The sequence below is a fragment of the Seriola dumerili genome, unplaced genomic scaffold (assembly GCF_002260705.1).
Source record: "Seriola dumerili isolate Sdu_G_001 unplaced genomic scaffold, Sdu_1.0 BDQW01000068.1, whole genome shotgun sequence".
NCBI lineage: Eukaryota > Metazoa > Chordata > Actinopteri > Carangiformes > Carangidae > Seriola > Seriola dumerili.
In genome coordinates this window covers 5,921,184-5,935,382 of record NW_019174323.1, presented here as the reverse complement: position 1 = coordinate 5,935,382, position 14,199 = coordinate 5,921,184, and the positions used below count along the sequence as shown (strand labels likewise).

The 14,199-nt window shown below is 42.0% G+C and overlaps 2 protein-coding genes across 4 annotated transcripts in view; both read right to left on the bottom strand.

Moving 5' to 3' along the window:
* The window catches only part of LOC111220431 (inactive ubiquitin carboxyl-terminal hydrolase 54-like), a 49,805-nt gene extending 49,056 nt beyond the window's left edge, over nucleotides 1-749 (bottom strand). For both annotated transcript variants that reach the window (XM_022743514.1, XM_022743515.1), the window contains exon 1: nucleotides 673-749. The gene's annotated coding sequence lies outside the window, so the exon portion shown is untranslated. The remainder of the gene's footprint in view (nucleotides 1-672) is intronic.
* Nucleotides 750-3,552: 2,803 nt separating this feature from the next.
* Nucleotides 3,553-13,154, bottom strand: LOC111220331 (myozenin-1-like). Of its 2 annotated transcripts, none has more exons than XM_022743387.1 (6): nucleotides 13,094-13,154; nucleotides 10,104-10,190; nucleotides 5,539-5,705; nucleotides 5,375-5,444; nucleotides 4,813-4,996; nucleotides 3,553-3,895 (listed from the first exon to the last, which is right to left on the bottom strand). In XM_022743387.1, the coding sequence occupies exons 2-6, from the start codon at nucleotides 10,186-10,188 to the stop codon at nucleotides 3,661-3,663; spliced, it is 741 nt and encodes a 246-aa protein (XP_022599108.1). In that variant the 5' UTR covers nucleotides 10,189-10,190; nucleotides 13,094-13,154; the 3' UTR covers nucleotides 3,553-3,660. The 2 variants fall into 2 exon arrangements, with proteins under 2 accessions (XP_022599108.1, XP_022599109.1); XM_022743388.1 differs by having other exon boundaries at nucleotides 5,375-5,441.
* Between the last annotated feature and the right edge of the window lie 1,045 nt (nucleotides 13,155-14,199).

Here is a 14,199-nt window from a genome sequence, read left to right as displayed (position 1 = left end):
TAGCGGCCCCCGGGAGCGATGACAGCAGGAGCGTGAATCCGCCACGGTAAAAGGCTGCGGTCTCTCGGCCATCCATCAACAAGTCCTCACAGTGTACAGTCCACCAAACCACCGCGCGAGACCAAGACACGCAATAGGCAACAGAACGGGAGCCACGCGCACAGTAGTGGTATGCACCTGACTGGATGGATGGGACAGTCTGAACAATAGTAACACCTGTAACTGAGAACTGACACTGTGATGCAACCGGGATGAACTTGAGAGGAAGGGACTTTAAAGCGGCAACAGAGTATCTGCGCAGGGGGGAATTACCGACCCAAGACCACCTGATCAAATAATAAGCTGACAAGTGCAACAGAGGGGTACCGAGAAGCACGAGGAAGAGTTGCTCGTGCTGCTGATGAGAGAGTAATGATGGAGTTAATGAAGAAGATGATGAAGAAGATGACAGTCATCCTCAGAGACTGTCACGGGAACACCTTTGAAGAAGGATCACATCTGGCCGACACGCTGATTACCCCCCCCGCTACCCATCCCTCTACAAACACACCCCCAATCACCCCCTCCCCTCCCATAACCACACGCGTCCCCGTCCCCCCCCCTATCCCCCCACGGTCCCCTCTAGCTGTGATGGAGCCCGTGCAAGTGCGTAGTGTGCAGGTTTCTACTCACCCCGGGTGCTGTCGCCGCCAGTCTCCGTCCGATCGCGTGTCCTACCGTGTGATTTAACGAGAGAGAGGAGAGGGCGAAGCCGTGGGCGCATCCAGCCCCCACCAGCGCCATCCAGCGCTCCAGTCGCGGCACGCCGCTCTCGCGATACCGTGCCATCTTCCAGTTCTTTGCTGCGTTTGCGAGTGTGTGACGTAGCGGTTTTATCAGGCGGTTTCCTCAGCCCGATGCCGCCGCCTCCCGGGCACGAGGCGAAAAGAGGGTGGCCATGATGTTATTCCGGGGGCCGGTGACTGTTGCCTTACCTGTTTGAGCTGCACGCATCATGCACACCACTGACATGGTAACATGATGTAACCTGCTGCCAGCAACATGCAGACAAGGGTGGAGTGTAACTAACCACATTTAATTTGAGGTAGCCTATTTGTTCTTTATTTGTGTATTTCCATTTTATGATACTTTTATTCCACTACATTTATTTTCTATTCACTAATTACTTTTCAGATTAAGATTTTTTTCTTTTTAACAAAAAACATATTAAGCGCTTATAAAACATGATGCTTTCCTATAGCATAAATTAAACTACCCAACAATATACAGTAGGCTATACAAGAAGAAAATGAATAGGAAACCATCTTGATCATCGTTAATGTCCCTTTTTTGATGTAAAAATACTAAACATGTCATGCTGACTCGTTGAGATCTTCTTCCACCAGGACATGCAGACGACATCTGTTTGACTGCTGTCATTGGAGACCTGCCAGCACCAGTTTACTGTCACAGCCTGAACACACTGACTATTCATAGTACAAGTGAGAGGTCATGGGGACACCTTTTAGTTTGGCAGTGAAGGTGCAAGAGAGACAAAAAAGTTTAATAAGTCACATAAATCAGACCTTTTATGAACACGTGTATCAACTTGAAGATTTTTGATCACTATGGTAGATTACGAATTATAAGCATTACTGACCTTGTTGTCTTTACTAGCAGCTGTTGTGCAGTTAATTTCTACATTTTAACGCTACAACTGCTTTTACTGTTCCTCGTTCGTAGTATTTTCTGCAAGTAACCAACTGCAGAGTATTCAATCTGCTTCCTGTTTACACCGGCACGTGCATGCCAAGTGTACGTGAATGGTCATGTGATGTGCGTATTTAATATAGGAGGCTAAAATGCCCGTTTGGACAGAGATAGTTTTAATTTTAAAAAACAACTTTTTAACCTTGATAACATGTCCATATGACATTTCTTATCGAAAACAACACATATCATGCGCAAAATAAGCAGCATGCCTGTGTATTTTCACCTTAGAACTGCAGTGAACCAATGGCGGTCAAGGTTTCATACCTGTATAGCTAAGGAACCAATCCTGTCAAACAGCGGGGACGAGGGCGGGCAAAATAAAATCCGAAATCTTGTCAGTACGGTCAGTACAAAGAGCGAGAGTTAGCATTAGCACAACCACCAACACTGTATCAGCCACTGCCAGTTGCGAACTAACATACAGCATAAACCAGTTAACGATGCTAACCGTTCTGACATGTCTGCTAGTCACCGGTTTTAGTGCACAACATATTCCTTATCTGAGTCAGGGTATGACTGACGCTTAAACGCGTCGCTGCGTTTCTCCAATGTTTCCTCCAACACTAACCATCATGATACTCTCAGCTTCACCAGTCACTGAAACATTGTCAGTACAGAGAGCAAGAGTTTGCATTAGCACAGCCGCTAACACTGTGTCAGCCACTGCCAGTTACAAGCTAACAAACTAATAAACTAATATTTACAAACTAAATTAACTAAACTTACCGTTGTGATACGTCCTCTAGTCTGCAATTTTGGTGCACAATAAACTCCTCAAAAGGTCTGGGTCTGGTTCTGGTTCTGGCTGAGGCTCCTTGCTAATCATATTGAGGTACTGATGTTTCACCTGTCAACACTTCGCGTGAGCAACGGTGGTGGGCGGGGCCTAAGGCCTGATCCAGATTTTTCAATGAAGAGTGGATGTGCTTACAGCCCCAGTTTTAGATTTTTTTTTTTTTTTTCACTTTTTATGTGGGAATAACATGTTAAACTAAATATTAATTAATTCTGAGTATTTTACATAGTCTAAAACATGGCAGGAGAGGACAATTTAAATGAAAATGTGGATGAAGCCTAACTCAGGAAGAAAGCATATTTCCAAAAAAGTCAAACAATTCTTTTAAATTAGATAACTTTGGAAGTCAAACAGGCAAGTTACAGTACAGCAGCCCCCCTCTGGCTTTTAGGTTTTTTGTTTTGTTAAGTCAAGTCACAATAGATGGAAAAGCAGAGAGGGTGATGACTTGCAATGATGTGAGTCCCAACTGGACTGCTGTTACATGATATGTGTCTTCAGCCACTCAAAACCTTTTGCTATAAAATTTTGAACTCAACTTCTTATAAAAATGAATGAGGCCCTGAGTAAAAAGTCAATCTGCAGTTGAAAGCTCCAGAAAGAACTACAAAGTGGATGATTTCAAAAATAAGTAAGTTTTATCTTGTAATCAAATATTTCTCCAGGACTAGCACATGAGAAGCAGTTAGGCATTCTGTAAAGGGGAACTTTATTGCATAAATACATAGTTTTAAGAGTGCAGAGTGCGTATCTGTTTCTGTTCACACAGGTCTCACATTAGCTCATAGTATGCAAAATCATAGTAAGACTCATTCATAGTTGAGGATGCAAAGGTAAGAAAGCACACAGGAGACCAGGGGAGATACTCTGTCCTTTTCCATCAAGTCGTTTTTAAATTGTTTTTGTTCGTTTCCTTTTTCCATGCAATTAAAGTACATTTCAACATGTTCTTGTGAGCTTCAGCAGTTCTAACAGTGCTTATGTTTTGTAGTGTATGTGATGTCAATTATGATCTGCCTAATGCTCTCATGTATGTGTGTGTCCATGAGTTCTAGTGCATGTACTTTTAATCTGTTTGTGTTTTGGGCTACATGTTCTGTCTGCATGTGTTTTCACAGGTCATCTGTCTCTCCATCGAAGGTGATGTTGTCCAGGTCCATGTGGATGTGCGAGTTGTCTTCACTGCAGACCCAGCCGATGGGTGTGCGGTTGAACGAGGGGCGTGAACGGATGTCGGCCTGCAGATTGGGCACAGGCTCTGGCTCCTCGGTGGCAACGTTGAGCTCTGGGAGCTCGAAGGTCAGCATCTTGGACGCCTTGTCGTAACCACCAAATGGCAACGCCATTCTGGGGAAGAAAAGGGAAAAAATAGAAATCTGAGACACAAGCTAACATCAGGATGAGCATCTCTGGTGCTGTACTGTGCAGTACAACAACTTTCAGCTTTCAAATTTTGTGACAAGAACAAATGAAACAACGACACACTGCATTTAATGATCTTCCACAAATTATTGCAAAATAATCTCTGACATGTTCTTGAAGGTGAATTTCTATTAAACATATTTTACTGTTTGCATTCTTCTTCACAAAGATACACAAACCAACCACAAAGAGACACAAACCACTACAAAGATGTAAATCGACTACCAATAACATCTCTGTGTCATATTTGTGTCACTCTGGTTCACCTGCAAAATGTTACTGAAGTCGGTTTGTGTCTCTTTTGGTCTGGGTGTCTTCCTCTTATGTAGGAGGGGCGAGGGGCCGTTACATATCTGTGCCCAGGGGCCTGATGTCTCATAATCCACCAATGGCTGGTTGTTTATTGCTTATTCAGACCCATTAGTAATTACGAAGGATACAGCTACGCTTTCCGGGGTCTACAACAATCATCAAAACCGTTACAAGGATGGAGATCTAGGGTTCAAATAAGATTAAGATAACTACATGTGGAGCAAAATGTCGTCCCAGTCATAAGTGTAATAGAAGATTCCTAAATGTGAGTGACGTGGTACAGTATGTTATGTCTGTATCACTGCTGAGTGAAGCCATAGACAGAGCCAGGAAGGAAGTTCCTTTTTTACTGCTGATGAGACAGAAAACTGTTGGTTGCCTGGTGATATGGGTTATATGAGAGTAGCTGAGAGAAACCTGCAGAAGTGCTGCAGTTTAAGCCTACAGTTCTGTGATAATAGTTCTGTTATTTAGTGTATTTACAGAATACCAGTGTTATCTGAACGTAGTTATAAGATCACTCTGTGTACCTGTTGAAGCTCTTGTAGTGAGGCAGGTCTGGGTGGCTCTGGATGGGTCCCGGCATGGCAGCCTTCATGGTGGCTGTCAGCTCCTCGTTGCCCTTCATGGCCCGTTCCCATGGTGATACATAGGTGCGTACATACTCCTTCCTCCTCTTCTCCTTCTCCGCCTCCTCATCCACTGTCTCCACCACTGAGACACACAGCGACAGGCAGGAAACGGGGAGACCAGACAGATTAAGTGTAAAAATCTTAACAGAAAGAAAGAAGCTTAAATACTGAAAAGGGGCAGAAATATATATATATATATATATATATATATATATACTGTTGCTCATAAAGTTGGAATAAAATATTTTTTTCCTTTTTCCATGAAATGATTGTGACAATGTGATTTATTTCATTTCACCTGGGTAATTGGGACACATAATGTAATCATCATTGCACCTGGTCAAAAGTGATTACTGACGCATATAAATAGGAATAAACAGAGGATTGATTGGAAAACAAAATTATTCCAACTTTATGGGCGACAGTATATATATTTAAAAAGGTGCATCTATGACCCCACCCTCTTCTTTTGGCATCTCAGGCTTTGGTGGAACAGGGGGAGGGGACATCAGCAGGTTCTGGAGGTTCTGCTGGCAGACATAGGAGGAAAAAATCTAATCAGTACACGTATAAACATACAACATACACAAACACACACACTCCCTTCCTCTTCTTGACTCTCACCATGTTCTCGTTGGTCACGATGAACTTGTCAACTCTCTGCTGCCTCATCCTGAACATCTTGGAGCCCTTGTTCGAGAGCAGGGAGAGCTCCTCCAGCATCACGTCCTTGGGCGTCTTGATCTTGGTGCCCAGGTCGAGCTCAGAGGCCTCGGGGTCTGACTCATCATCTGACAGGAAGACGAAGGAAGAGGAGGAAGAGGAGGCCAAAATGAATATGGAATAGCAGGTGGGTGTGTGCAGAGAAAAGGTAGAGGGGATATTGTCATGATTAAAGAAAATTGCAGCGTTACAGTGGTTTAAAGTGCATTGAATAAAAAGGGTTTTTTTTTATAAATTGAAAAGTGATGTTAGAAAGTTGTTTGCAATAAGATCATATATCCATATAGAAACTATTGTACACCTTTTGGATACTACATCCTAAGTCAATATAATATAACATGAAATTAAGGTTTCTGTTATTTCTGTCATTCAAAAGTTTAAAAAAAACATTTTTAGAAGGTTGTAATCCTAATAAGATGCTAAACATCATCGCCCCATCCCTGTTTCAAGTACTGTTCAGAATTTAATAAAGGCAGCAGTACTTTTTAAAAATGAATTGCAACATATAAATTAAAATACAATTTAGGATAGAATATTTTTCTTGACTTGGCTTTTCATTTGAGAGTGAGCACTGAGCTTGAAATGCATCCCATCTGATGCAACAGTTCCATACGTGAATTTACTAACTCTAAGGATGAATGTTTTTTATTCAGTTTGATTATCCAATCATTAGTTTGCAGGATACATAAGAAATTACAGATTTTGACCAAAGATTTATTGGAAAAATCAGAAATAGTTTGACATTCTGGGAAACACTATTATTCTCTGTCTCGCAGAGAATTAGATGAGAAAACTGATACTGATTTATGCCAAATATGAAGCTACAGTCAGGAGACTGTTAGCTTAGCTTAGCAGGATAACTGGAGACAACACAGAACAGCGAGAATCCACCTATCAGCACCTTCAAAATCACTAGCTCACACATTGTTTCTAGTGTACAAAAACCAAAGTGTAAAAATGAGAAGTTAATGCCAAGCTAAGCTTCATATTGAATGGGTGAGAGTGGTATTGATCTTCTCATCTCACTGTCTGCAAGAAAGAAAATTATTTTGTAAAATGTCAAACCATTCCTGAAAACCATTCCATGAAAACTAAAAAAACATTATTATGTGTTAACATTAAAAGATATTTTCAACATTTTCTCATGAACTGCTGTACTTACTAAATAAAAAAAAGCTGGCTCGTGTTTCCCATGATGATTTATCGCCGTGCAGATGAACAATTTCTGAGCATTTTCTGTGATTACGATCATAGATTCAGAGGATGGTGCAGCCTTGGCGGAGGCACTGCACTCTCTCAGCTGAGCTCTCTCTTGTCAGTGACACCCATTTGGCAAATTAAAAGGTGGGTTTACAAACCAAATCATGTCTGGTATTGAATCAGGGATGTATAAGACTGTAAAGGGCGTAATTTTATCCTCTGGCTCTCATACCATACTTGAATTGAATGAATTACAGTTGGAACCTGTTGTGCTGTGTTAGAGGATGTGTGTGTGGGAAACCGGGGGAGAAGTAGGCGTTACTAGGCCAAAGCAATATAAAAAAAAAGGGGCACTGGGGAATGTCACAACAGGTTTTCTGGTAGAACTGTTTATGGAGGGAAATCCTTATAACACACTGCCCCTCTCTCCTCCTCCTCCTCCTCTCTTACAGTGATGGAGAGATCTGATGGATTTTACTGCTCCACAGAGCTCCTCATAAAACACTCTTCTCATCCACTTCATACACTCTGATATCACTCATAACACCTGGAGTCCAGCCATAAACCAACACACTCTCACACACACACACACACACACACACACACACACACACACATGCGCACACACACACTTGCACGAGGCACATCTATAAAGCGGGGAGTTGGCATTGCAATGCTGCGGAGAGCTGTTAGCAGTACCTCATAAATCAGACTTGTGCAAGTGGGCGTGTGTGTGTGTGTGTGTGTGTGTGTGTGTGTGTGCGTGTGTGTGTGTGTGTGAGAGAGAGAGAGAGAGAGAGAGAATAATTGAGGCTGCTGAGCAGAGCGAACTCTCCCATGGGGATATTGATTAGGGTGTTAATTCAGAAGAATGTGAAACTGGAGCTGGCTGCTGACTGGGGGGAAAGTGGACAGACTGACAGAGGCAGGGGGTGGACAGATGGACAACATACAGAGGGACAGAAGCATGGGACAAACTGTCAGAACGACACAGTGGCGGGGATGATGGATAGATGAGTGGGCATTAACTGGAGCAAAATAGGGGATAAGCAGGATAAGCTCCTGAGTGAGTGAGTGACTGACTGAAAACAAACTGCTGGAAAGATACAGATGTGGCTACAGATGTGACAGCAGAAGGAGAAGTAGAGAAAACAGCAAAGGACACAGGGAAACAGGGAAAGACATCAACAGATTGTTCAATGACATATAAGCATGTGCACAGACACAGCAGATTGCATACACAGAGATTGGCAGATAGTATATTTCTGGTGTTTATAAAAGTATTATGCAACAAGTAAATACCAGCTTTGATTCTCTGATAGAAAACATTAAAACAAAAGTCTATGGCCATGCTAGCAGTTCTGCAGCGCTTTTGATCTGAATGTTAAGTCACAGGTCACAATCCCAAAAATTTTGACCTGACGGTGGAGCTAGATGAAAAGTTAGATCACAAAAGCTGTTAAAATTCATCCTATCGGAACCATGAACATCTGCAAAAAATTAGCTGTTGCCATCACTAGAGCCTTGCCACTAGCGTAGTTCTTTAATAAATGTATTGTATCATAGTAAGCAGAAAAATGGCCACTCCTCGAGTGTTATACTGTGTATTATGTTATCATAATGTTGTAATAATATTGGATTATTTATGCATAGGCAGCATTTTAATGTAGCAGCTGGTTGAGATGGAGCTCACTACATCATATACTCTTTGTATGGTTGAAAGGGGCTACTCGTAAGTTTTCTCTGCAGCTGGATGTGGCTTCTTGCCGGGAGTGGGTGGTGGTGATTGTTGTTTGACAAGAGCTTCGGCCATTACAATACAAGAGGTTGTAATATGGCCTCTGAGCACCGCTTCGTCTTCAGGGCAGGCTACTTTAAGTAGAAGAAAAGACGTGATAGAGAGTTAAAATTGTTGTTGCTTTCTGCTGCTGGAGACAGCTCTTGGTGAGTAAAGGAATGAAGTTTGATGCTGAAATCACAACGTTTCCTCTAGGCTGATAAGTAAAAAGCTGTTAATGTAGCAATAGCAAAACTTACAAATAGCTCCTTTAATATTATAATTGATCATTCATTTTATTTTATAGATTTGTGATATGTTTTTATATGTAAACGTTGAATCTGCACAGTGTCACATTAAATGTAGTAAAAAGAACAATTTCCATCTGAAATATAGAAAGTAGAATGAAGTATCAGAAAATTAAAATACCCAATTCAAGTACAATATACCATAGTTTTGTACTGAAGTACAATAGTTGAGTTGCTGACTATGCTTTTTATGGCTGCATCATCTCTTTTTATGGAAATATTGCAAATGCCAACTGCATCACTATTTATACATGTTTCCCTAAAATTCAGCCTGACACGTCTGTTTTTTGTTTTTTTTTCCTTTTGGAAACTTTGGGATCTCCACTAGAAATAATAATGTGTGTTGTGTTGTCTGTGAGTTTGAACAATGTTCAGCTGCACGGCAAGAGTTTGAACAGATGGACCTACTGGTGGGTCTGGCAGAGTGTTTCTGGTGGGACTGTTCCTACAGTAAGTCTCACAGACAGGGATTTTCGGAATAAATAAATAAATAAGTAAAGGAAGAATTTTGCTGTATAGCATGAGCTCCTATGGCTGATGTAGCTCAACAAAGAAAAGAGCACTGATATACATATGCTACAGCAACAACCACTTAACTTCTAAAAGATGTTGTGTATACTACAGATTCCTATTTGCAGTGGCGGGTTAAATTCCAAGTTGTGAACTATTTGCCACACAGTTTACACACAGTCTCAAACAAATATGGTGGGAGCAGAATCACAGTCTGGTATTTCGTGTTGCCTCTAATGGTGACAGATTTGTTGCTGCTCTGCCATCTGATAATGAGCCGCAGCCCTCCAGGAGATGCCACATGGATGTCAGATATTGTGTTACTGCTTGGATCTAGTGTGTGTGTGTGTCTGTGTATGTGTGTGTGTGTGTGTGCGTGTGCGTGTGTGTTCTTATTTAATTGTAGCATCATAAGACCACATGCAACGATTTACACTCACGCAGTTCAACTTACAGACACAGATTGTGTGGATAGCAGACACCAGAGAGCAAAACTTACAATTGGGTTTGACATTTACTGGGCTGGATAATCAGATCACAGGGGACATAAAAGAAGATCTTCCAGGAAGGATGGAGAATGGAGAAGTCTGCCAAAATGTTTCAAGTTTACATGCTGTGTGTGAATGTGTGATCTGGATGCGAGTGTGAGTAGGTGTGTGTTTGTGTTTTACCATTCTGGCTGACGTTGGACAGGTCAGTGATGATCTTGTTGGTCTTCTTCCTCTTGTTAGAAGGGGCAGGAGTTGTGAGAGGCATGGCTGTAGGACAGACCAGAGACATGATGACTTCATCATCATCATCATCATCATCATCATCATCATCATCATCATCATCATCATCATCATCATCAGTCTCATCATCAACTGTTCATACCTTTCATATAAGAGATTCAGCTTCTTTACACTGAGACAAAAACATTCTGTTACAGTCTAAATTCATTATCAAGTTGTAATAGACTGTATTTAGATTTTAAGCTGCACAGATTAATATTCTTATATTCATAAGGGATCAAATGACTATGTGATCACCCCACAAAGATGTATTACCCAACTCTGCAGTTTCCCTTCACCTCGACCACTTTCATTAACTGTCCCGATGCAGCAGCTGTTTTCAGCAAAACACCTCTGATGAGCTCGCTGTACATTACCTGCCCAGCACCACACAGACCAAACAGACAGACAACGTTATCAACAAATGAATAGAAGAGCATTTAGGAGCTAAAGAGACAAGTATTTCTTTCAGGAGTCGGTGGAGACCAAAAACAGGGCTAAAAGGAGATGTCAGCTGACCAGTAACATGACTCCATATGGTGCTTCATACAGCATGTGCCACAACATAATGTTACACAGCAGCATTGCTGGTTTCAGCAAGTGCCTCGCGTTAAAAGTCAAACTGAAGAAGTGCTCTGTAGGAATTACGACAGGAGCAAAGATGTAATGATAGAGCAACAAATTCTGCACAGGGAGGAGGTCACAGTGATGCATGAGTCGGCAAAACACAGGACGTTAACACCAGTGGCCACTGTTCATTTCCTGTTTTCTACCGACGCTCAACATTGTTTTCTAAAATATTATAACCAGTATTGTTCCCTGACCTGAATCAAGTACTTACTTTAGGATGATCTAACCAAGTCGTCCTGCCCTTAGGGGTGTCTGATTGGAAAATACTTGTTACGTGTTGCTGTGATGGGCAGTTACAAACAACATATTTTCTCATTTAATTTGGAGGACCTTGTTGTGTGTGCTTGTTGTGTTGCCCCCATGTGACCAAAGAAAATCTATTAATGCAGATTTAGAAATTGAGCAGACGTGAACATAATAGATCAGGAGTGGATGACTAATAATAGATTCTAGGTAATCTCCATCTGCTGTCCTGAGATCCGGGGGGAGACAATAAAAAAGTCTGCGTCCAGAGACCGGCTTCACTTTAAGGTCATTTTTTGGAAAAATTTTGATACACTAAGCCACAATAAAAACATCGTCTTGTGTCACATTCTCAGTGGCTTAAATACCAAATAGTATAACTGTATTTGTGACATAAATTTCCAACACAGCATTTTGCTCAGCATTGGCCTTTAGATGTGCTCTATCAATAAATAGACTTGAATTGATCACATACTGTAAGAGTGGCTTAATCAGATATTAAGAATTATTGCCTAAATGCTAATTTAGTCTGTCTGGTGTCTGGCCTGAGAGCAGGACAAAATTAGCAACAAGACACTGACAGGCGGTGAAATGTGATACAGCGAAATTGTGATACCTATCCGTAAAAATTTAAGAAAAAGGCATAAATTGATTTCCAACGTACATTTGGGTGTGACGAAGTTGCACATCGGGTTGCCGAATGGTAAGAGAAACGCTCGCTGGGTTCCCTAATTAAGTGAAGCACACTTTTTTAGCATAGTGTATAGCCCCCACATGCCCTACAGGACACTAATTCCCAGTGGCAGCTCGTGTCTCTCTTGACTAACCACTCAGATGGGAGCAGGCAGTATGTCGCTGTCTATTGCATAGGTCAAAAGCAATTATGTAAGGCTGGAGGTGAGTCCCAGTACAAGAGAAAAAGCTGGAGAGGCCGTCTACAGGGAGACAGTTAATGTAATTGCTTTTCATCCGCTGTAATTGAAGCTCATTTCCTAGCCGGGGATTCGGTCCTGTGTGAGCTATTTTTATGAACCCATGTTCAATACCTCTGCAATGACTGGGACTGTCACCAGCACGGGACTTACATACAAATGCACCAGCACGCACACGCACACACACACACACACACACACACACACACACACACACACACACACATATACACACACACACACACACACACACAGATTTGCCCTCAAATAGCTTTTCTCTTGTGATTAATTGTGAGTCCGGGGCTGGAGATTACAGGTGTTTTTGGGTGTTCTGGGAAATGCAAGATGGAGGAGAAGTGGCGACCACAAGGAGCTGTGGGCAAGGGCCTGGGTCCTGTTACCGCTTCTGTGAGTGAAGAGGCGCTCCTGTCCCCCCACAACCAGCCTGTTTTAGCTCCAGATAAATCTCGAGGGGACAGCTGGGGAGGAAGGGCATCAGTAAGCACATTCCCAAACGCACACATACATCCATCCCCCGTGGACTAAAAACTCCACCGCAGAGGGCCACATTCCTCACCTACCACAGCGTTAGGTAAGAAGCGGTGGAAGGAGAGGGAAGTCGTTCACCATCTGTCTCTCGCGATTCAGATTTGCTTCGATTTATATTCAAACTAACTTTTCGTTCAAGAGATTGTCAATCTGCGGTATAACTGCCAAACTGTATGTGGGACAATGTGAATTCAAGGGCGTTCTCGAACAATTGCTGTGAATTCTATCAAAGCAAACACCCCACTCTGCAATATTAAGCTGAGCATCTGCTTCTGATTCCCTCGTTCATTAATTCATCTATTACAGAGGTCTCCGCAGGCCACATACAGTGTGCTTCTCCTGCAGCCAAAATCTGCTGACCACAGGGATCAAATTCATCTCATAACTGGCTCCTTCTTCTTAAAGACCATACAGAATTATTTGACAGCTCAGAGACCATCAGTGCGAGATAATCCACAAACACTCAAGGCATGTGTGAGGGATTTCTTTGAGCTTTTATCCATGCCGCCACACACGTTCAGTTCTCAGCTGTCTTACCTAAGGCCCAGGTATCCACAGGTCAGACACAGGTCCCAGTAAAGGTGTCAGAGGAATATAGATCCCCAGGTAGGTTTGTGTCCCGCAGGTTGTGTGGTAATGCCTGCCCTCCTCTTCGCCCCAGAGAGAGTGAAACCCTATCAGCAGGGCTGCTGCAGTGCTATGGACTGGGCCTGGAGGGTGGGAGGGTAGGGTGGGGTGAATTGAGTAGGGGGGCAAAGAGGGAGGTGGGTGTGGTGTTTCGAGTTAGGAAGTTGATAGGATGGGTGATAATAGCAAGTTGATGGTAAATTAACTTTATTCATCAATGATATTTGTTAAAAATTTAAAAATATAAAGATGAAACATTTTTGTCCCTTTTCCATTTTCTGCCTCTTCACTTAAAATATAAATGAATAACCAGGGCCATTTGAAAATAAGAAATATCTGATGTGAGTAGATTTACAATGATTACAATGATACAATGTATCATATACATATATGTAGGATTTAGGTTCACCTGGAAAATGAAGGTGTAGAATATGACAGCTCATTACAGAACAGTAATTCAACTTCATGAAATCAATTATTATTATCAGCATAGTCAAATCTGTGAGGCTTTCTGACTGACTTTACAAAAGCCTCAAACAACAAACAACATACTCAAAGTCACTTTTACTCAGGCTTTACTCGAGTCAAACAATTTATAGACTAAACTCTGTAAAGCCTTTTCCACCTCAAAGAAGAATGGGACACAATGTAGTTGCATGCATGGCTTTTTCTTGTAAGAACTAAAGTTACCGATGTGTTGACTGAGCTGCAAAATGCACCAATTAGTTCACGTGCAAGGCTCTCTTAATCACGTGTCATGATTGCAAAGATCACTTTTGATCTTCAGCCTCGATTATGATACAACCAGAAGAGCTGTGTATTTCTATCGCTGGTCAAATCTAAGAACTGATCCTGAAAGTCATCAGTTGCCGGTGTAATGATGCAAGGATTGGCCTGATGAGTGTAGTGAATTCCTCCAGTATATGAACTCCCAGAATCTCTTGTCCTTCCCAATCAGGCTGCAAGGGAACATGACAAACAACACAAGAGAACAGAAAATATCTTTCAAGCAGCTA